The sequence below is a fragment of the Acanthamoeba castellanii genome (assembly GCF_000313135.1).
Source record: "Acanthamoeba castellanii str. Neff unplaced genomic scaffold scf7180000084748, whole genome shotgun sequence".
Taxonomy (NCBI): Eukaryota; Discosea; order Longamoebia; family Acanthamoebidae; genus Acanthamoeba; species Acanthamoeba castellanii.
The window spans coordinates 111,058-131,701 of NW_004457262.1; the positions used below are offsets into that span (position 1 = coordinate 111,058).

Here is a 20,644-nt window from a genome sequence, read left to right on the forward strand (position 1 = left end):
GCCGTGGTCCTGTGCCCGCAGCGGCTTGCTTCGCCTCCATCAAAACAACTAATAACATAAACACATTCTTTTCTTTACTAAAAACTCAAAAAGAAAAAGGAAAAACCAATAAAATCATCAACATGGACAACACGCTGGCCGAGGCTGCCGGCAGGGTCACCGTCGTGCTTTTCAAGAGCTCCAGCGAACCCCTCGAAGATGACCTCTACTTTCAGGTGCCGCATACTCGTGTTCTGTTGTCGTCACACGACAGGTACGGCTGCGTACTTGTGCGGTGTACCAACCACGTTCGGTGCAGGAGGGGCGGAAGCGAGGCTACGACGTGCGGTTTGTGCCGGTGCTGTCCTTTCGTACGGGCAGAGACGGCAAGGAGAAGCTGCGCGAGGCCCTGCAGGAAGCCGAGCGCTTTAGCGGCCTGGTCGTCACCAGCCAGCAGGCCGTACACGTACGCATGGACACACCACCCCCTATCCTAGAGGATATTGCTCACGCACGCCATAGGCCGTTGATGTGTGTGGCGTGACTCCAGACGAGCTCAGAGCATGGGTTGAGGAGAAGAAGCTCTTCTGCGTCGGTCCGCAAACGGCCGACAAGCTCAGTGTCACCTTCCGATCTGCTGGCTATGAACGATTGTTCGTGTATCCCTCCACCTCGCCCACCTGTGCACCGATCTGGCGCTCACTGCGTTCCCCATCAGGCCAGCGATATCAACAGCAGAGAACGGACAGCAACTCGCCGCGGTGATCGCCCGAGAGATGGAGGCCCTGGGGCATGACCGACCCCCGCTCCTCTACCTTTGCGGCAACATACGGAGATCCGAACTGCCCACAGCTCTAAAGGGGGTGCGTTGAGATCGATCTGGTGGATGCTCGGTGTCGGACACCCCCTGCTTGCTCACCATCACTCACGTGCATGAGTGGGCTGTACAGGCAGGTATCGCGTTCGATGAACTCGAGGTGTATGAGACGGTCACCAGCCCTTCGCTGCCGCCCGACCTGGCCTTCTCTGGGAAGCCGCGCGGCGCACAGCAGCAGCAACGGGTGGGTTGGATGTGCTTCTTCAGTCCCTCCGGAGTGAAGGCCATCCACGAGGAGCTGAACAAGCGCGGCGCTGAGGAGGAGGAAGAAGAGGAGAATGGTGGAGATGGAGCACCCAGAATGGCCGCCATCGGACCCACCACGGCCAAGGCCCTGACCGACACTTTCGGCGCGCCGCCCAGCGCCACCGCCTCTTCGCCCTGCGCTCTTGGCCTATTCGACGCTATCGAGCAGTGCGCCTCCTCTTCGATGCCTCCCCGTGAACATAAACCATGAGTGGTGCAGAACGAATGTATGTGCATTCTGTCAACGCAAGGGTGGGTGTTCGTGTTAGCCGGGAGGCCAGGTGAGCTTGCGGCCGCCGAGGAGGTGGATGTGGAGCCACCTGACGGACTGCTGTCCATTGGTGCCCTCGTTGATGACCAGTCTGTAGCCATCGTCGCCCAGCCCCTGCTCGCGGGCCACTTGGGTAGCCACGAACATGAGGTGGCCCACGAGCGCTTCCTCGTCCTGCTTCACGTCTCCAATTCCTGCACGTAGCAACGATTGAGTCCGAATTTGTGAGTAAACGATTAACGCTTTGCAGAGAGAGAAGGGGCGGTACCGCCGATGGGCTTCTTGGGGATGATGAGGATGTGAGTGGGCGCTTGGGGAGCGATGTCATGGAAGGCAATCGTCGTGTCGTCCTCGAAGACCTTCTTCGCGGGGATGGTGCCATCCACGATCTTAGCGAAGATCGTGTCCTTGGGCTCGACCTTCAAGGCAGCGGCGGTGGCGCCGTGCTTGTCGCCGTCAGATGCCATTCTTACAGGGGGGCGCGAGGTGAACTGCCGCTGTGCGAGTGTAGATGAAGCGGGGGAAGAAGTCAAAAGCAAAGTACTGGACGAGGATGTTGCTGCTGCCGATGGGCAAATCAGCTGGCGACTCAGTACGTCCAATCTACGGCCTACTCCAATCGCTCTTCTCATGCACAACTGAAAATGAAGATTAAAGTATTTTCTTTTGTTTTTCCGATCTTGTTATTTCTGCTTGGGCCAGACGAGGGTCATGGGGGTGGTCGGGCTTGGATGCGACCTGCTGCATGTGCCTCGCATGGAGGCTGCACTCGGGCGCTGGGGTCCACGCTTGCTGCGCAAGGTGCTGCACGCGGATGAACTCTCCATCTTCCACCTCCGTTCGCGCCCGGCACAGCCCGCTGTTCTCTACCTCGCCTCGAGGTACGCCCTTTGCCCCCAACCACTTGTTGTACAACCAACAAATCCATTGATTGAAACTACTGGTTGCAGGTGGGCGGCGAAGGAGGCGGCGTTCAAGGCGTTCGGCCGTGGTCGAGGCGAGGTGCTGTTTACAGAAATGAAGGTCGCCAACGAACCAACAGGTACGTCCAATCTACCGCCCGACGAGCTCACTGCTTGCTCTCATCGCTCTATGTAGTAGGATGGGCGCGCTGACATCGAAGACGTTTGTTCAACCCAGGGCGCCCGATCCTTGTGCTCGAGGGTAAGACTAGGAAGCTGGCTGGGGAACTTGGCATCACACGAACGCACCTGGCCATCTCCCACGAGCATTCCTATGCGCTAGCTCACGTCATCTTTGAACGCGACTGACCGACAGCCACACTCTCTTGAGCACAGAACACCTGCAATGTACATTCACACGACTTGTGCACTATTTTTATTTTATATTTCATAAATCAATTTTTTTATTGCAAACGTTGATCTTGACAAGATGAAAGCAAGGAAAGGACAGGCCGGTGTGAAGGGCAACACTGGCAATGCCAAGAGCCCCAAGCAGAAGGTGCACGACGCAGTGGTTCTGGCCGCAACCACCGATTTCCACGTCCTGCGCAAGGTGTGGCACGTCGTGGGTGGTCTTGGGCTCGCGGTGGGCTACGGCGGCTGGCTCAGCTGGACGGAGGGGACGATTGGCCTTGGCGTTCTCTTCTCGCTCTTCGCCATCTTCGAGCTTGCCCGGCAGCGCAGTGCCGCCCTCAACAACATCGGATTGAAGGTAATGGGTCCCTTGCTGCGCAGTCACGAGGCCAGTGGCCTTTCAGGCTCGTTCTACTTCTTCATGGGCGCCTTCGTCGTGGTCCTGCTCTTCCCCAAGCCCATCGCCGTCCTCTCGCTGGCCTATCTCAGCTGCGGCGATCCCGTTGCCTCTGCCGCTGGGTACGTCCCATATCCCCTGCTTGGATTTAATCTTTGACGATTTTGCATTGACAACCATTGATAGTATCCTGTGCGGACGCGGACCCTGGAGCTTGAAGAATGGCAAGTCGCTGTGCGGCGCGCTCCTGGGTGGGCTGGTGTGCGGATTGCTGACGTGGTACGGGCTGGACCTGCTCTACGTGACGCCCACGCCCTACGAACGACTGGTGGTGACGGCCATCGGCGCTCTGGTGCCGGGTCTCACCGAGCTCCTCACGCCCGCGCATCGGCCGCGTCCCTTCCCCACCGATGACAACTTCCTCATCCCCATCACGTCCGCTCTCGCGCTGACTGCTGCCGCCTGGCTGCACGCCCTCCCCGCCGTGCCCAATACAGCCTACCTCTTGCCCGCCTAGCTTGCTGGCAATGTACACCAGTGCCTTTACTCGCACACAGCTACCATTGATTCCCGCACGAGCTTCTGCATGAGCCGCTTCAGTCTCAATCCACACGGATCTCTTACGACCATCGACCATCGGTCCAGCTCGAGTTGGCCGCCCTTGTTGAGGTGGGTCCTCTTCTGCTAACGCCGCGCCATCTGGAGGGCACGGCGTAATGAGCGTGTTCAGGTGCTGCGCGCAGCTCAGGATCAGCACCACGGCGTCGCGCACGCGCTTCTGCTGCGGACCCTCGCCCTCGAGCAGCTCGCTGGTCATCGCGATGATGCCGTGAGGAAGTGGGGTTGTTGGCTGTTTGCTAAATGCGGTCGTTCCGATTACCCGGAGTGTGGGAGTTCGAATCCGCCGACCAACTGTCGACATTTGAAACCTCCGGCGCAGAAGAGGTGCGACAGCTGCGTGATTCACTTTTTGACTATCGATTAGATTGCTCTTTTATTGTTTTGTTCAACAAATCGCAAGCCTCTTTCTGGTAGTCCATAGCCCCAGCATGGCTTCATCGCCGCACGTGTTCTCCACGGTAGAAATCTTTGCCGGACGCGTCGTCCCCCATGGCTACTACAAGATGATCCATCGCGATTCGTGGTTTGGTGATTCGGCGTTCTACCTTCGCATGCTGGGGTTTGCCGTCTTCTTTACCTTCCTTCGCCTTGCGGTTGCTCGCTGGGTCGTCAAGGTACGCTTCATCGCAACATCACATCGATTTTTTTTTGCCGATTGTTCTGCAGATCCCGCAACAGAGTGCCAATTAATCGAGTTAAATCCTGTGCATGGTACAGCCATTGGGCAAGCCCCTGAACCTCAAGGCTTCCAATTATACCAAACTGGAGGAGGCCATCATGCAGGTGGGGTTCTACACTTGGGGGTGGTCCTACAATGCCGCCTACCTGTTCAAGCAAGATTGGTTTTGGAACCCCATCGTCAGCTTCCTCGACAACTTCCCTCGCCAGGCCAATGAGTACGCCATCTTCCATCTCCCGAAGCAGGATTGGCGCCACGGCACCACTCGCCTGACAGTACCTTCTGTGTGCCAGGTATGAGATCAGCTTCTACTACTCACTGCAGATTGGGTGGTACTTGCACGGCGTTTATACCCACTTCTTCCTCGACACGAAGAAGAGCGATTTCGCCATCATGATCGTGCATCACGTTGTGACGCTGTCTCTCCTCTACGGTGCCTACGTCGTCGGGTACACCATTTTCCTGTTGCATTTGGCGATGATGGCTACATCAGGCCAGTGCACTACTGACACTCGCACCACCATCGCTGGACAGTTACTTCCGCGTCGGCATGCTGGTGATGTTCAGCATGGACGTGTGCGACACATTCCTCTACTCGGCTAAGATCCTCAAGATCGTCAAGTCCGGCGGTAAGGTCGACTATCCCGCGGCTGTGTACTACATTGGCTTCGGCATGATCCCTGTCTCCTGGTACGCCGGCTCATCTTGCTCTCCTCCCTACCCGCTTGGTGCCCAGTGTCGTGTTGGCCTAACGTTCTTGCTTGGGGGTGATTCGCTTTCCTCCAGGTTCTTCTTCCGACTGGTCTATTTCCCGTTCGTGGTGATGCGAACGACGGCCATCGACGGGCTCATTGCTTCGGGCTATGACAACGCCGACGGATGGGCACCCTTCAACATCCTCCTGCTCATTCTTCTCTGTCTCAACGTATGTGCTCGCCCTCACCACCCACATGTGCACGCGCACATGCGACTCGGTGCTCACGTTGTTGTCGTCCTCTGTCTTCACAGACTTGGTGGTTCTCCATCATCGTGAAGATCATGTGGCGATCGATCACGTCCCAAAGCCTCCAAGCGCTCGATGATATCAGAGAAAAGGAAGCAAACGCCGAACTCTTGGCCAACAAGGAGGCCTGCAGCGGAGGCGAGAAGCACACCACGCACCAAAAGCGTGCATCCAGCGAGGTACTCAGTCCCGAGTACTTTGTGGCTTGAAGCAAGGGCCTAACTTTCATTCTCTTCTAAATCATGTCGTGTCCGCAGCAGAACACGAAGAAGACGCCAAAGAAGAATCAGTAGAAGAGGAGAAGGAGGAGAGTTGGCGCGGCGAAGAGCCACGCTATCGCGATCACCACACACACACGTTTTTGTTTGCTTCATTTTCTGTACACCACACCCCACTCAGCCGGGCCCGCGCGATGGAAACGATACACCCCTACGGCCACAAGAAGAGAAAGAAGAAAGAGAAAGAAGAAGTGGAAGGTGGCGCCCGAGAGGCATCACACAAGGGAACACTACACCTTCATCTCGCATGCTGTTTCATGAAGGGGCATGAGCGGTTAGCATCGTCCAATCCCAATGAAGATAACGAAAGACTCCGAGCGGGAAGCCCAACAGTTTTAGGATTTCAGTGCTTGGGTGGGCGAGCTTGGGACCTTCATCTTTAGCTCTCTTTCTCCATCTTGCCTATACAACTCGCCACGCCCGGACTGCTTCTCACTCTCCTCGCCCAAGCGCAAGAACAACCCGGCCAATCTTTCTTCCTCATCTTTCCTGCAGCATTTTGCATGGCGTGCCAGCAGCCCACGACAGCGGCTACGGCAGCTCCTCCGCCCATCAAGATTACTGGTGCACCTCCTGCCCGCCCCCTCTCCTGGGCCAATATCGCCCTGATAGGCGGCGTAGCGTCATGCTCTGCTGAAGCCCTCACCTACCCCCTCGGTACCCGAGCCTTTCTCCCTGCACTCCTCACTCCTCCTCTCATCCATGCCTGACTCTCGCTACTTACTTTAGATTGGGCCAAGACGAGGCAGCAGCTGCACTACAACACTGGGTGCGGCGTCCTCTCTCCTAATGATAATATTAGCTTCATATTTGTCTTCTTCTTCTGCTTCTTCGAGTAAAGCTGATGGTGTCTGCATGTGCGCAGGGGCAAATGGCTGGGGCTGGGCGAGGCGGTGCGGCAGGGAGTGAGACAAGGCGGGCTGCGCGTGGTGTTCTCGGGCATGGAGGCGGCGCTGCTGCGCCAGGCCATCTACGGCACACTCAAGATCACCCTCTACGAGACCTTCAAAGCGCGCTTCGGTCCCGGCCACACCACCAAAGGCTCCAAGGTTGCTCACCGCACGCACCGCACACGCACACGCACACGGACGTGCAGGCAGCACACGCCGCACACGACCTGTTGGGCTGACTTGTTGTCTCTCAGGCGCAGCCATCGATGGCCGTATCGGTCCTCTCTGGCGCGGCGGCGGGAGGGCTCTCGGCGGCGGTGGCCAGCCCGACCGACCTCATCAAGGTGCGAATGCAGGGCGAGGGCATGATGCAGGAGCGACGGGCCTATCCGTCGCTGCCCTCGGCCGTGACCACCATCATTCGCAAGGAGGGCCTGACGGGCCTCTACAAGGGCTGGATACCAACTGCGCAACGGTACTACTTCCACCCTTGTCCCACGCCTTTCTCAGTGTTGACATTGTGTGTGTGTGTGTGTGTGTGAATGTGTGTGTGGTGCAGGGCGGTCATGATTGGTATTCTCACACTTCCCACGTACGACTTGGCCAAGCGAGTGCTGATAACGCACTGCGCGCGAGAGGACGGAGTGGGGACCCACTTCCTCGCGAGCTTCTTCAGCGGAAGTACGTTCACAACTCGCTCCGCTTCTCCTTCTGGCTTCATCTCACCCAACCTTCTCTTCTCGCTCTCGGTAGTGGTGTCGTCTTTAGGATCGCAACCGATCGACGTCATCAAGTCGCGGATCATGCACCAGCCACTCCAGCGCGTGGGCGACCGCATGACCGGCACCCTCTACGCCAATTCGTTCGATTGTCTGCTCAAGACCACCAGGCAGGAGGGCGTGTTGGCCCTGTGGAAGGGTACATCACCCCCACCTACCCACCCACAATTCAAATAACGCTCAATATAGGCTCACTTCACCTTTCCTTCATCATCATCCACCGCCTCTCAACTATAAGGGACCCTGCCAACGTTCATGCGGAGCGGCCCGTGGTTGGTCGTCTTCTGGTGCTGCTACGAGCAACTCAAAGGCATTGCTCTCGCCTCTCGAGCGTGATCTCGCCTCCCTCTCCCCCCCAACACTCTTCTTCTTGTACATATCAACCCGAAAACAACAACGATCAACTCAACATCATGGTTGGTCTGTTGAGGTGCAACGGCATCAGCGTGGTGCTCTATGACTCTCACGCGGGAAGTCAGCCAGAGGCGTCCGGTTGGCGTTGGCATTTCATTCTCGTTGACGGCCATGACAGCCGCTCCAAGCAGTGAACTCTGGACTCGCGAGCCTGTCCTTCAGTTCCCTCAATACAACCGTACAACTACAGAGCCAGGTTTTGGGTGGTGATGAAGAAGTGTTGGGCATTGCTGCTGGTCCTGCTGGTCATCTCGCTGTTCATTGGCAATGTCGCTTGCAGTGAGCACGATGACGACGAGATGCTCGAGAGTGGCGATGGCGGTGGCGGCCGGTGCGACACCGACCAAGACTGCAACAATAACGGCCAATGCGTGCCCATTGGAGGCCAACGCGGCGTGTGCCGCTGTGATGAGCGCTATGCTGGTGCGCCAGGGCGATGTGACCATCGTCTTGTTGTTTGGCTTGGGTGAAGCTTACGCTCTGCTACGCGCAGGGGCATACTGCCAACACAAGCGCAAGAACAAGCTCACCGCATTCCTTCTGTCGATTCTCCTGGGCGGCCTGGCGGTCGATCGCTTCTACCTCGGCTACATCGGCGTCCGTCGCCCCCTCCCCCCTCTTCCCCCCTTTCAACATCGCTCAGGAGAACTCTAACATCGCCGATCGTTCGACGTGTGGCGCGACTCCAGCTGGGGGTGGTGAAGCTGTTCCTCAGTGTGTTCGGCTTCGTGCCGGCCTGCATCGCCAACTGGTCCTCCACGTTGATGGGCTGGAGGCGCTACACGCTAGTCGGCGACGAGTATGCCACAATAGATTCCTTAGATGGGAGCACGGGCGCCTATCTGTGCATCACGGCGGGCAACTGCCTCACGTGCTGCATCGCCCTCGGCTCCGTCGCCTGGTGGCTCACCGACTGGATTCTCATTCTCAAAGGTCACCACCCTCTTCCCAACGACCTGACGCTGTTGCAGTGGGTGGTTCTCACGGTTGTGAGCCAATGCAGATGTTCTGCACGATGCCGATGGACACGGCCTCTATGACAACATGTGAAGTTGGTCTTAGCCCATAACTTTCGACCCTCTTTTGCACACCCTGCAAGAGGCCTTGGAAACGACGCGATTTGTTAATCCAGGTCCCAAATTGCTGGGGCAGCCCACCAAACCGAAGCCCAACAAACCTCCATGTAAATACATCGTCAACGTCCAAAACAACAAACAAACTAAGGGGAAACATTTGAGGAGGGCGGCCCTTCATCAGTCATCGGGGTAGGCTTCGTGCATGCGCTGAAGGACGAGGTCGCGCACGTGGCGCATGTCCTCTTCCATGTTGGCGGGCGCGAAGCCACTTGCCGTGTCATTGATCTCCAGAATGTAGTCCTTGCCGTCCTTGCTGTGGATTGCATCCTGCACAGCCACCCGTCCACGTTTGAGCAACCGCACACGCCACGCACACGCACACGCACACGCGTGGGGGGGGGAACGTACGACCGTGAGGATGTCCATGCCGCCGAACAGCTTGCCGCACTCTTCGGCCCACTCGCGGAAGGTGTCGGTCACCTCGATCTCCTCAAGGACGCACGTGCCCACGTTGCCCTTCCAGTTGGAGTTCATGCGCTTGTACGCCCGCAGGTGCGTGCCGACCTTCTGCACGCGGATGTCGTACTCCCGATCCTCGATGAGCTTCTCCAGCGTCACGTAGTCCTTGTGGAGCGCCACCACTCTAAAAAACAAACCAAATGGTCAGCCCATGTGTGAGTAGTGTGTCGTGCGTGTCGTGCTGTGTACCCTCGGAAGTCGCCAAAGTCGTCAGAGGTCTGGAAGCGCATCTTGCCGTAGCCGGCCTCGGCCGACCCGATCTTGGCCACCAGGGGAAAATCGGGGGTGAAGCGCATCGCTGACACACACAGAAGCTGCGGCGTCAGCGCCACTGAACCAATGGACTACACGGAGCAGCTGCCTGCCTGCCTGCCTGCCAAGGGGGCAACAGCAAAGTACCTTTGGCGTGCGAGTAGTAGCTCATGGGGATCAGAGGAAATTTGTCTTTGCCCTGCATTGACGAATCACCACACGACACACGACAAGAACGTTAGGTGGTGAGCCCTAGACACAGCGGTGTGCGATGGTCGCGTACCAGCGTTTTTTGGACTCCTCGCAGCGCGGCGTAGACGGCCGGCCTCTCAAGTCCCTGATGGATGCTGTCGATTGAGTTGACTGCGGGAATCCTATGGACGGGCGTGTATTGTGTGTTGTGTGTTGTGTGTTGTGTGTTGTGTGTGTTTGAGTGCTTGTGAACGCGCATGTGAGTGGGAGGTGGGAGCATGGCTGCACCCAGCAAAGAGGAGTCCGTAGAGGGCGTTGGTGTAGAGCTCGTCCTCGCACAACCCGCGCACGAGCTGTCTCACCAGCACGAAGTCTGTACCACCGACGACCACGAGAACGGTTTACCCAGAAAGTCAGCCTCGCCAAGCAAAAACGAGGTGAAGGCAAAGAGCGAAAGCGACGGCAAAGAGCGAAGCGGTGCATACCGGGTTGGCACACTTTAGTCTCCTGCTCGATGATCACGACAAGAAGAAGAAAAACGGTGAGGCGAGGATCAGGAACACAGAGGCACGAACGATGAAAGGGTCACTGACCTTCGTAGCGGTGAGGAAGTTGACAAGAGCCTGGCCGTTGCTCTCCGCCTGCACGATCATATCCTTCCATCCGCACTGTTCCACCTTGAGCCCTATTTTACACCAATTAATTTGTCATTTTAATTTAATAGTGTTCATACTGTTTTGAAAATTTATTTTTAAAGTTGTAATAATAAAAAGTAATTGGAAAGGGATTAAGTGGAATTTGAAGAGATTAATGAACAAGATCGAACCTTGAACGGGACTGAAGAGGGGCGCCCAGTCCCGGGATTCGGAGTCGATGACGAGGAGGGTGCGCTGGGCCTTGGTCGAGTAGACCGGCGCGGCAACGTCCTCACTACTGCCGACACTTTTCTTGTCCTTTCCCTTCTTCTCCTTCTTCTCGCTCTTCCTCTTTCCGTCCTTATCCTTCTTGTTCTTCTTCAGCCCCAGCATTGTCTTCGTGTCCTGTGTCGTGTTGTGTTCGCACAACTGGCCGCCACACGTCGTGTTGTAACTTAAAAGTTGAACAAAAGACCAACAGGAGCTTCTTCAGTGAACTGGACCGACCATGATGGTAATGATCATCACCATCATCAGACGTGGAAGATGTCCTTCCGGATGTGCTTGAGCGAGGGCAGAGCTTCTCGGTACTTGCCCAAGAGGGACAGGTCCAGCTTGCCATACACGATCTCCTCGCCATCACCGCCCTCGGCCACGATCTGATCGTACGTCGTTGCAGTGAACATGAGAGGAAGAAGACTGAGGTGACGATGGAAGAGGGTGTGGCGTACATCGCCCCATGGGTCGAGGATCAGTGAGTGGCCCCAGGACTTGAACTTGTTGGGCGCCTCCCCGACCTGGTTCGGAGCGAGCACGAAGCATTGATTCTCGATAGCTCGCGCCTTGAGCAGGTGCAGCCAGTGCTTCTGCCCCGTGCCATAGCTGTGAGAGAAGTCAGCCACAGCGACCAAGCCAATGCCAATTTCGAAGAAGACGAAGAAGAAGAAGAGTGGGGAGGGGTGGTTACTTGAATGCGGCGGGGAGGCACAGAATGTCCATTCCCTGCTTGGCCAGGTGGCGGAAGAGTTCCGGGAAGCGAAGGTCGTAGCACACCGAGAGGCCCAGCTTGCCGAACGGCGAAGCGACCGTTGTCGTCTAACATGTGTTGTCACGCACAGGCCAAGGTACACATCTCAGCAGTGAAGAGGAGTGCGCCTTCTCAGGAGAATGAGACGAACCTCTTTGCCTGACGAAATGAGCGCCGACTCCTGGAAATCGACGACGCCAGGCACACAGACGTCGAACAGGTGAATCTTACGATACCGCGCCGCCAGATCGCCTTCATGATGAAGCATAAACGGAACATGTAGAAGCGAGCAGACGTGTAAGTACTATGTGGTGATACCTGCCCTGCTTGTTTTTCGGGTGAATGTGAAGACAGTGTGCTGTACGGTACGTACCCGAATCGGAGAAGAGCACGGCGGTGTTGTAGAGCTTGCCTGGCTGGCCCTCCACGGGCTCGATCATGGAACCGCCCAGCAGCCACACGCCGAGCTCTTTAGCTAAGCCGGCCCAGCGGCGTGAGGTGGGTCCGTCCGGTATGGACTCGGCGTACTGGGGCATCTGCTCTCGCGGAAGCATGGTCCTGGTATTATTGATTAAATCTTAACACTTGTATTGCAATTATTTAATATTTTAATTTATTTATAAATAAGCAAATAAAAATAAATACTGCGATTGAAGTACCGGTAGAGCTCTGGGAGAAGGATGAACTGAGCGCCATTGCGGGCGGCCTCGCGCACGAAGCCCTCGGCCTTGGCCTGATTCTCATCGGGGTTGGCAGAGGCGCTGTGGAACTGGATCAATGCCACCTGCACCGCTTCTGGGTTCGTAGAGGCTGCCGACTGACCGACGGCCGCTGAAGCATGCAGCGTTCGAGCACAGGTCCCGGAAGAAGCGCCCAAGCGAACTGCAGCTGCAGTGCCCACCCTCAACGTTCTCTGCATGTGTGGATGTAAAGAAATATCTTTTTTTCTGCTTTTTACTATTTTTATTTCTTTATTTCTTGTTCACGCTGCGGGAGATGAAAGTGATCGTGCACGTGAGGGAGAAGGTGGTGCAGGTGCAGTGTGGTCCAGGAACGCAACGACTCAAATGGCTGGGCCACGTTGGTACATCTGTAAGGGATGTCACAAATCGCAGACAAGTTACTGATTCATTTTGTATTTGTATAAATGCACAGGCATAGCTCGATATGACAACAACAACGGCATGGAGCTAGGTGCGCCTACGCCTTCATCTCCAAGTTGATTTTGTTTATGGTTTATTAACTGATTTGTAATGGCTGCAGGTACGCCGAAGGCTATAAAGGGTGAAGACGGGTCGGTGCTGGACATGAACGGCATCGTTCGCGATGTGCTCAAGGAGGACGCTCACGTGTGGGTCCTCATTCGAGGTCGCCCTTCTCCTCAACACCCTTCCTCTACACAGCTCAGACTCACCCTCTTCTTCCACTGTCGTTGTGTGGTCCAGATGACGAAGTGCTGCCTGATATGTGACGCGCATGGCGCTCGTTCCTTCTTCTGGTTCGCTGGCTATCAACTCTTGATAGCCAGATGAACGATTCCATCTGTACAGTTTCACTGCCTTCTCGCTCCTCTCTCTCGTCGCGTCTTCGTCTTCGATGTGTCGTGCAATGAATCGGCGGCGGCGGCTTCGTTCTGTTACGACGAAGACCTTGAGTTCTCCTCCCCCTCCTCGCGACCCTCGAGGGCATTCGTCGGTCTTGGGAACTCTTCCTGCTCGCGCATCCTCCGCTGCTTCTCCTGCTGCTTGCCCTCGATCAGGTCCTTCACCGCGCCGTACTTCACCGGCTTGGGCAGGTAGAGCGTGAAGCCCGAGCGCATGCACTCCTCCTCGTCCTCCTTGCTCGTGGCCGCCGTCATTGCCACAATATCGACCGGCGGTTCGTGCGTGCTCTTCTCAATCGTGCGCACGATGCGCGTCGCCTCCAATCCGCCCATCTGTGCGCAGCAGCGACGACGAGGTTAGTCGGTGCCGATTAGGAGGAGGTTCAGCTACGCACCCTGGGCATGCTCAGGTCCATCAGCACGAGATCGTAGCGCGTCTTGCAGATCTGTTCGATGGCCTCGATGCCGTCGTTGGCCGTCTCGAAGGGCACCGACAAGCGCCGCAGCATGGCGCCCACGACCTATAAGTCGTTTCGTAGTCGTCAGCGGCCGTTCCTTCTCTGCTTACAGCTTACAGATACAGAAGAGTCACGATCACGGAGAAGAGCGTGGGGCGTACCTTCAGATTGACCTTATTGTCGTCGACAACGAGCACGAGAAACGGGCACCTCGAGGCCTGACGGGCTTCGCCCTCGGCCTGCTGTTGTTGCTGGAGCCCGGCCCGGACCGCAAGCGGCGGGGTCGCGCCCGACGACCCCTCCCGTTCGCCGGTGACCGCCACGAGTACGTCGCGCAGCGTGCGCCTGGTGACCGGCCGCATCAGGTCCTCCGGGACCAGGGCCCGCGTGGGTCCGTCCGTGACGGTTTCCTTGACCTTGCTCGGCGGGGAGAGCGTGATCACCCGCTTGTAGGGCAGCTTGGCCAGCCGTACCTGCGGAAGGAGCTGCGCGTCGATGATCAGCACCTCATTCTCTGGCCGAGGGTGCTGATGGGCCACCGCACGACCCGACACACTCGTTACGCTGCTGCTGCTGGCCGTCGAGTCCGCCAACCACTCGGCGAACTCCTCCGGGCAGGACGCATCGACAACTTTGGGGGAGATCCACAGGCTGTGCAGCTGGTGCGCCAGCCCGTGCAGCAGCGGTGGCTTGGCGACGATCAGCACCGATTCTTCGTCCTGCGTGTGAAATGCGCCGGTGAGTACAGAAGTTGTTGTTGGTGAGGGTCATCACGCACCAGGTTGTAGTGATGCGGGGTGTGCTTGGTGCTGACGGGCATGGTGAGGTTGTGGATGAAGAAGGTGGACCCGACGCCCTCGGCGCTGGTACAGCTTACCCGCCCTCCCATTGCGTCAGCCAGCTGCTTCACGATCGCCAGTCCCAAGCCTGCTCGCACAAACAGCACTGTCAGCGGGAGTTGTTGCACGCATACGGCGCTGTTCCTGCGTACCGATGCCGTCGCTCTTGCCGCGGGCCTCGACCTGGCCGAAGGGGGTGAAGAGCTTTTTCATCTCCTTGTCGGGAATGCCCTTTCCGTGGTCCTCAACCTCAACCGTCAGTGTACCGACTTGCAGTCCGTCGCGACGCGACACTTCGTTCCACCTGGCCAGCCCCGCTAGGTGGTTGTCGTCCCTCCTGCTCCACAGTTGTTTGTTGACCACGCGCACTCGGATCTCCACGGTGTTGACCCCGTCGCCGCTGGGTCCGGCTCCTTTCCGCTGGCCGTCGTAGGACTTGATGGCATTGTCTACCAGGTGCTTGATCATTTGGCCCAGCCTGTGGGGATCGCCGACCAGCTTGCTCGCCGAGATGCCCTTCAGCTCGAGTCGATATACAATGTCGACACCTACATGTTGCGACCCACGCACCAATGATCAGTCATTGAAGCCCGGCCGGCTGACGCAGGCGCAGAAGTACCATAGGAGACGGCCTGCTTGCGCAGAGCGTCGATGACGTCATCGAGCACGTCATAGAGGTCGAAGTCAATGGTGTCCAGCGGGATAACGGAGCCCTCGAGTCGCGAGTACTCAAGAATGTTGTCAATCATCGACAGGAGGCCCTTGGCTGAATTGAGCGCAGCGGCGATGTAGGTCTGCTGCATTGCGCTGAGCCCGGTGTCCTCGATAAGCAGCTCGTTGAACCCGATCATGTGGTTGAGCGGTGTGCGGAGCTCGTGGCTCATGTGTGAAAGGAAGGACCGGTGTCTGTTGGGTGTCGTTCGTCAATGTTTTGGTTAGTGACCTGCTTGGGAAGGAGCCAACTCGAGCCAGAGAGGGTCGTACAGTTGCTTTACAGATCCAGCCTCGGATTTGGCCGTAAGAAGGATACGGCCGGCCAGCTCGATCTCCCTGGTGGTGGCCAGGGCCTTGCAGAGTATTTCCTACACGGGCACGGCAGAGAGATGAAGAGCTTCAGGAATCTGATCCCGCGTGTGCATTTGATATCAATTGCGCATTGCACCACTTACCTCGGATCCGAGGCGCTTGACCTCATCCAATTGATCGATCGAGTAGTAGTTGCTCCGCAGCAGGGCCAGCGAGTAGGCCCCCTTCGCACCGAGGTCCAGCACGAAATAGAGCGCCGCTTCTGCACAATGCTGCTGTGTGAGTTCTAGTGCCCCCCCACACACGACACACACACGCACTCGGCATCTGTACCTAGGTCCGGGGAAAAGAGCTGCAGTTTGGCAAGGATGTGGACGCAGGGGAAGGCCGACCAAAGGAAGATCGTGAAGTACCCGAGGGCTTGGAAGTAGCGCGTGTTCTCTCTCGATATCAACTTGCTCGAGCCTGGACCGACCCAACCCCCTCAGCATCAGTGCCATGTTCAGGGACAAGACGTGGAGACGAGTGGAGTGTACCGGCGGCGAAGAGGCGGTACATGCCCCATACGGTCGGCATGTACACGATGCAGCCTGCACCGAAGAGCACCCAGCCCAGGGTGTGGCCGCACGTAGAAAAGAAGCCGAGGAGGAGGCCACCGACGTCGCTGGCGATGACCGTGGGCAGGGACACGGTCTCCGCCTGGGCTAGCTCGCTTATCATGAAGATGAGGCTCGCGGTGGAGCACGCCCACATGAGCCAGCGCACCGCGTAGAGCGGTCGCCCGTTCCCGTCCGCGAAGACTGGCATGCAGTCCCAGGACAGGGTAGTGTACGTGCTGGTGGGCGTACCCAGTGAGGTCACGAGTATTGTGGAAGGAATCTTGGGGGAGGGGTGACTGTACAGGGCAGCTTGTAAATTGATGCAGAAGATGACCCATACGAGTTGCCGCTTGAGAGGATTCTCGGTAGAGATGACGACGCTGAGATCAACGAGGCAGATCATGGAGAAGCAGACGCTCGCGAGGAGGAACGCCAGCTCGGAGCCGGTGAAGACCCAGACGGTGCCGCCCCCGTTCAGCCGGGAGGGCGTCGGGATGAAGGTACCCGGAGTCATGTAGAGCAGCACACAGCCCACTGCAAAGAGGGCCATGTTCGATGCGAGGAAGCGCAGGACTCGGCCCTGGGGGAGGTACTCCTCGTAAAGCCAGCGTGCCCAGTGCATTACCAAGGCGAACGGGGTAATATCCTGGCCTGCTCTGCCCTCCGGTGCGAGACGTTGATGTATGAAGGTTCTGTACGCAACGTCATCCCTATTATCCCGTGGCCCACCACTCTCAGCCATGGTGCGTGCTGCGGCGGTGGTGAAGTGATATGACAAGGGGAGACAGAGGAGAAAGAACAGCAGCAACGACGCGACTGCTCCCCAGAACAACTGGGGAAGCGACGCCAACGCTCATCGCGTCTCCTTGGTGTTCCTTCTTCTGCTCAGAAACTCAGCAACCACCGTGGTGGCCGAGAAACTCGAGATTGGTTGAGGTTGCGGAAATGGTTCAGCGCGTGCCGAACACGACGTGGCGTAAGCCAAAGAAAAGCCGCAAGGAGCAGAGGGGAAAGACTGGTCACTGTCCCTTTGTGCGTGTCGACCACCCTACCTAAAGCTAAAAAGATGTTTTTTTGTATAGAACAGAGCGGGCAGGTAAAGTCGCTCGGCTCTGGTCGTGCGCCACACGGCCGGCCGCTCACGACGTGAAGCCGATGCCGCCTTCGTCGTTGCGCACGATTGTCAGGAAGACGTCCTCGAGGCTGGTCTGGCTGATGCCCCAGTCTGTGATACTTACGAGGCCGGTTAAGGAAACAATTACGTATACGGAGGAAGAGGCAAGAAAGAGAGAAAGCATAAAAGGCAGAGGGGACAGGAGTGGTTGGAAAAGGATATCAGCTTCGTCCTTCTTCTCCTCCATGACTTCGAAGAGCTCGGAGATCACGAGGTTCGTGGACGGGATCTGGTAGGTAGCGTTGCCAGCAAACCTGATGGTGCAAAAAAAAATAATAAATAAACAAATGGAGCGTGTAGCGCACAAGCAGACGTGGCGCGTGGCGCGTGCGGGCGTACTTCTCAACCAGCGATGCGCTCGGCAGCAGTTCGCGCACAAAGGCGGTCACTTGGTTCTCGGCCTCCGGAGGGTAGTTCAAAGTCAGCGTGTAGCCCTGGCCAAACCTCGTCTTCAGATCTTGCTGCGGCCCCACGCAGCGCAAGCTATTCGCACGGGCTCATGTCAGCTCGTGTCACCATTGCATAGAAGTAACAGTGGGCTGGAGGTGAGTAGGTACCATCCGTTGGACATTATGCCAATCGTCGTGCAGAGCACGTCGGCTTCTTCCATGCTGTGCGTGGTAAGGATCATGCACCGGTCGGTCTTGACCTGCGCCAGGACGTCCCACAAGTGTCGCCTGCTCTCCGGGTCCAGACCACTGCGCACAACCGGCCGGGGGCGGTGAGCATCCAATCACTGAGCAAAACTGGTTGGCGCAGACCGTACGTGGTGGGTTCGTCGAGGAAGACGATGCGCGGGTTGCCCACGAGGGACACGGCGACCGAGAGACGGCGGCGCATGCCTCCTGAGAGGTCCTTGACCAAGCGCTTCGGGAAGTCCTGAAGGCCCACCTAGAGTTGTGTGCGCACCCGAACACGACATCAGTCAGTCAAGCGACACAACCGGCTAGCAGATTAGAGTGTGCTTGGATTGGCGTGGCGGCGGTGCCACGATGTTTGCCGCGTCCGCACCATGTTGAGCGATTGCATGGTGTGCTCGCTTTCATCCTTGCCAGCGACTCCCTTGAGACGGGCGTAGAAAAGGAGCGTCTCCTCGCAGGTGAGATCCAGCCACAGGGTATCGAACTGTGGGCAGACGCCCATCACTCGGTGGACCTTGTCGATGTCCGTCCTACACTCCCCCGCAGACTTTAGCATAATAATAATTACAATAATAATGATGATAATAATTCTAATAATAATAAACGAGAACGTGGTCGCACCTGATGTCGAAGCCTCCAATGTGTGCGGTTCCAGAAGAAGGAGGGAACAGGCCCGTGAGGATGCTCAGCGTTGTCGTCTTGCCTGCGAGACGGGTTACACAATGACGTCAGCGGACAAACGTGGGTGAAGTGTTGTGATGGTGGGGATGCGGGGCGACAAACCAGCTCCGTTGGGTCCGAGCAGGCCGAAGCATTCACCCTTCTGCATGGAGAGCGTCAGGTTCTGCACCGCCACCTTCTTGCTCTTACTGTAGCCACGCGGAGTTTAGTCTGCACCTACCCACATCTCCACGTGCCCGTGCCACGACGAGGTGAGGTACCCGAAGCGAGCACCGTATTCCTTGCGCAGATCACGAATGATGACTGGACAGTCCGCATCGATCTGTGCGTCGTAGACCTTCTGCCTCTCGCGCGCCACGTCGTCCGGCTCCTCCAGCTGGCGCAATCGAGAGAAAGCGGGTGGCGTGAACGGGTCAGGCCGCTTGATCACAAATAGCTCAGAGCTCTCTCACAAAAGGTGGTGGGGCCGTACAGCTTCAACAGTCTGGGTGACGCTCCTCTTGGGCTCCAACAGGGCCAGGTTCTCTTCGTCAGCTTGAACGCTTCTGGCCCGCCTCGAGTGAGTGTGAGACCTCATCGGGCGGCGGCAAAATGCCTGCATTCGAGCATAACGCAACGGTGAAGAAGGGAAGAGTAACATACCTGCCCACAGCAGAAGAACCCGCCGAGCGCCGGAAAAGCTTGATGATGGGGGTAAGGAAGAACCACGGCTTCTTCGATACTCCGAACTGCTTGGGCAGCACGGCATCCAGGTAGCTGCGTGCAGAGAACAGAACACAGCAATTCCAACAATTAGTAAAATAAATAATAAATGATAATAAAGCACAACCAAGAATCACTTTTGACGGACGCCAGGTGGGGAGGTGCGTAGGTCGACGTACAATGCCAGTAGGTAGAAGAAGAAGGAGGTGAAGATGAGGAACAGGAAGATGTGGACGATCTCGTTGCTGAAGTCGTAATCCGACGTCTCGGGACACTCGCCCCGACCGCACTGGGCGCCCAGGACATAGATGGCTCGGAAAAAGGCGAAGGGCGGCCACAGATTCCAGAAGAACGGCGCATTGTCGTCCTTGAACACTGTGTAGTGTGTGTGGTGTGTGTGTACATGTTCAGCCGAGCAGTCGCCCAGCAGCACAAGAGAAGGAAGGCGCGCGTACCGGTGGCGTTGATCACAAACGAGAGAATGGCTTGGATGATGACGAGGAAGTAGCAGAAGACTGTTCACACAACACACAATACACGAAACCGATTAAAGACTCGCGGCGCAGCCTCGAGAGCGGAATGGTTCGCACGTACTGGTGGCAAAGCGGGTGCTGTTGAAGATCGAAGAGAGGAAGAACGCCACGGCGATCTGCGCATTTCCCCAGAGCAGGAACAGGAACAACGTTGCTGGCACGCTGCAGCAATAGAGCGGGAGGGAAGCGTAAGTGCGACTGGAGCCTCTAGTGCGGCTCCACGTTGGCTCGGTCACGGGCACGTACCTTCCCTGGGTAAAGATGGCGAAACCGAAGCCGTAAGAGAAGCAGTAGACGATGACGAGCACCGCAAGGTACAGAATGGCGTTGTACAGGAAGGTGACGATCCAGTAGTTGATCATCTTCAGGCCCATCTGCATATCGTACAAAAAGCTCGGTGGTGAATGCGGGCCACGGCGTGGCATTGGGAGGGACGAGAGTGACGGTACCATCTTCATCATCTCGCGCAGCTTCTCCTGCTTCTCGAGCACGATGTTGTAGACGTAGACGGGCAGAAGCCAGGACATGATCAACGGGTAGGTCAGCGTCGCAGTGAAGCTGCCCACGTCGATGTTGAGCGGCAGGTCCTCGTAGGGGAAGCCCTGTTGCGGCACTCATAACGGTCAGAGAGGGAATTCTCAATTGTGTGTGTGTCGTGCCATGAGTGTGGTGCGCACCTGCAGGAGAGTCTTGACAACGAGGTTGATGCTCGCGACGAGCCATGCGCTGGCCATCAAGATGATACCTGCAACGCCCAGCTCACTCGACGAGTCGCCTCTGTGGGATTGGAGAGCAATTAATTGAGGCAAAGTAAACGAATTATAACAGTCCTGCCAAGGAAATGTGGCATGTGCGGGGTGGTGGGGATTACTGGTAGGCGATAATGTAGGGATACTGTTGCTCCCTCTGCAGCTCGAAACTGAGGTGCGGCGTTCCC

General features: G+C 57.1%; 11 protein-coding genes and 1 pseudogene across 11 annotated transcripts in view; 7 read left to right on the forward strand and 5 right to left on the reverse strand.

The window, feature by feature from the left end:
* Nucleotides 1–122: 122 nt before the first annotated feature.
* Nucleotides 123–1,577, forward strand: ACA1_190010 (uroporphyrinogenIII synthase; the record flags this gene model as incomplete). Its single annotated transcript, XM_004333280.1, has 6 exons — nt 123–215; nt 299–445; nt 502–632; nt 698–842; nt 930–1,296; nt 1,384–1,577. The coding sequence occupies 6 exons, from the start codon at nt 123–125 to the stop codon at nt 1,575–1,577; spliced, it is 1,077 nt and encodes a 358-aa protein (XP_004333328.1).
* A 507-nt stretch (nt 1,578–2,084) lies between these two features.
* ACA1_190020 (holo[acyl-carrier-protein] synthase) lies at nt 2,085–2,644 on the forward strand (the record flags this gene model as incomplete). Its single annotated transcript, XM_004333281.1, has 3 exons — nt 2,085–2,254; nt 2,324–2,415; nt 2,514–2,644. 3 exons carry the CDS (start codon nt 2,085–2,087, stop codon nt 2,642–2,644), a joined length of 393 nt encoding a protein of 130 aa, XP_004333329.1.
* A 121-nt stretch (nt 2,645–2,765) lies between these two features.
* ACA1_190030 (phosphatidate cytidylyltransferase) lies at nt 2,766–3,603 on the forward strand (the record flags this gene model as incomplete). The annotated part of the gene is made up of 2 exons (XM_004333282.1): nt 2,766–3,208; nt 3,273–3,603. The coding sequence occupies 2 exons, from the start codon at nt 2,766–2,768 to the stop codon at nt 3,601–3,603; spliced, it is 774 nt and encodes a 257-aa protein (XP_004333330.1).
* A 532-nt stretch (nt 3,604–4,135) lies between these two features.
* Nucleotides 4,136–5,682, forward strand: ACA1_190040 (Longevityassurance protein (LAG1) domain containing protein; the record flags this gene model as incomplete). The annotated part of the gene is made up of 7 exons (XM_004333283.1): nt 4,136–4,321; nt 4,425–4,661; nt 4,711–4,835; nt 4,921–5,076; nt 5,173–5,311; nt 5,395–5,568; nt 5,647–5,682. 7 exons carry the CDS (start codon nt 4,136–4,138, stop codon nt 5,680–5,682), a joined length of 1,053 nt encoding a protein of 350 aa, XP_004333331.1.
* Nucleotides 5,683–6,170: 488 nt separating this feature from the next.
* On the forward strand, nt 6,171–7,672 carry ACA1_190050 (carrier superfamily protein; the record flags this gene model as incomplete). The annotated part of the gene is made up of 7 exons (XM_004333284.1): nt 6,171–6,324; nt 6,397–6,436; nt 6,533–6,716; nt 6,818–7,032; nt 7,117–7,238; nt 7,326–7,475; nt 7,575–7,672. 7 exons carry the CDS (start codon nt 6,171–6,173, stop codon nt 7,670–7,672), a joined length of 963 nt encoding a protein of 320 aa, XP_004333332.1.
* A 377-nt stretch (nt 7,673–8,049) lies between these two features.
* ACA1_190060 (TM2 domain containing protein) lies at nt 8,050–8,800 on the forward strand (the record flags this gene model as incomplete). The annotated part of the gene is made up of 4 exons (XM_004333285.1): nt 8,050–8,173; nt 8,244–8,347; nt 8,440–8,683; nt 8,754–8,800. The coding sequence occupies 4 exons, from the start codon at nt 8,050–8,052 to the stop codon at nt 8,798–8,800; spliced, it is 519 nt and encodes a 172-aa protein (XP_004333333.1).
* Nucleotides 8,801–9,003: 203 nt separating this feature from the next.
* ACA1_190070 (Synapsin, ATP binding domain containing protein) lies at nt 9,004–10,817 on the reverse strand (the record flags this gene model as incomplete). The annotated part of the gene is made up of 9 exons (XM_004333286.1): nt 9,004–9,153; nt 9,235–9,469; nt 9,535–9,643; nt 9,745–9,796; nt 9,896–9,971; nt 10,078–10,162; nt 10,275–10,296; nt 10,383–10,474; nt 10,616–10,817. The coding sequence occupies 9 exons, from the start codon at nt 10,815–10,817 to the stop codon at nt 9,004–9,006; spliced, it is 1,023 nt and encodes a 340-aa protein (XP_004333334.1).
* A 140-nt stretch (nt 10,818–10,957) lies between these two features.
* ACA1_190080 (hydrolase, carbonnitrogen superfamily protein) lies at nt 10,958–12,370 on the reverse strand (the record flags this gene model as incomplete). Its single annotated transcript, XM_004333287.1, has 6 exons — nt 10,958–11,083; nt 11,156–11,306; nt 11,392–11,519; nt 11,603–11,703; nt 11,825–12,009; nt 12,111–12,370. 6 exons carry the CDS (start codon nt 12,368–12,370, stop codon nt 10,958–10,960), a joined length of 951 nt encoding a protein of 316 aa, XP_004333335.1.
* Nucleotides 12,371–12,447: 77 nt separating this feature from the next.
* On the forward strand, nt 12,448–12,922 carry ACA1_190090 (uncharacterized protein; the record flags this gene model as incomplete). Its single annotated transcript, XM_004333288.1, has 4 exons — nt 12,448–12,535; nt 12,607–12,645; nt 12,715–12,819; nt 12,897–12,922. The coding sequence occupies 4 exons, from the start codon at nt 12,448–12,450 to the stop codon at nt 12,920–12,922; spliced, it is 258 nt and encodes an 85-aa protein (XP_004333336.1).
* Nucleotides 12,923–13,087: 165 nt separating this feature from the next.
* On the reverse strand, nt 13,088–16,598 carry ACA1_190100 (annotated as a pseudogene).
* Nucleotides 16,599–17,115: 517 nt separating this feature from the next.
* On the reverse strand, nt 17,116–20,441 carry ACA1_190110 (ABC transporter A family protein; the record flags this gene model as incomplete). Its single annotated transcript, XM_004333289.1, has 17 exons — nt 17,116–17,209; nt 17,291–17,404; nt 17,490–17,611; nt 17,746–17,848; nt 17,917–18,029; nt 18,162–18,321; nt 18,413–18,494; nt 18,533–18,656; nt 18,693–18,848; nt 18,945–19,017; nt 19,115–19,228; nt 19,354–19,549; nt 19,630–19,689; nt 19,769–19,869; nt 19,954–20,081; nt 20,157–20,309; nt 20,385–20,441. The coding sequence occupies 17 exons, from the start codon at nt 20,439–20,441 to the stop codon at nt 17,116–17,118; spliced, it is 1,950 nt and encodes a 649-aa protein (XP_004333337.1).
* A 133-nt stretch (nt 20,442–20,574) lies between these two features.
* Nucleotides 20,575–20,644, reverse strand: part of ACA1_190120 (uncharacterized protein) — a gene marked incomplete at both ends in the record, with an annotated part of 2,079 nt that continues 2,009 nt past the window's right edge. Inside the window, one exon of the mRNA XM_004333290.1 lies at nt 20,575–20,613. Within this exon, the coding sequence (XP_004333338.1) occupies nt 20,575–20,613 (39 nt within the window). The remainder of the gene's footprint in view (nt 20,614–20,644) is intronic.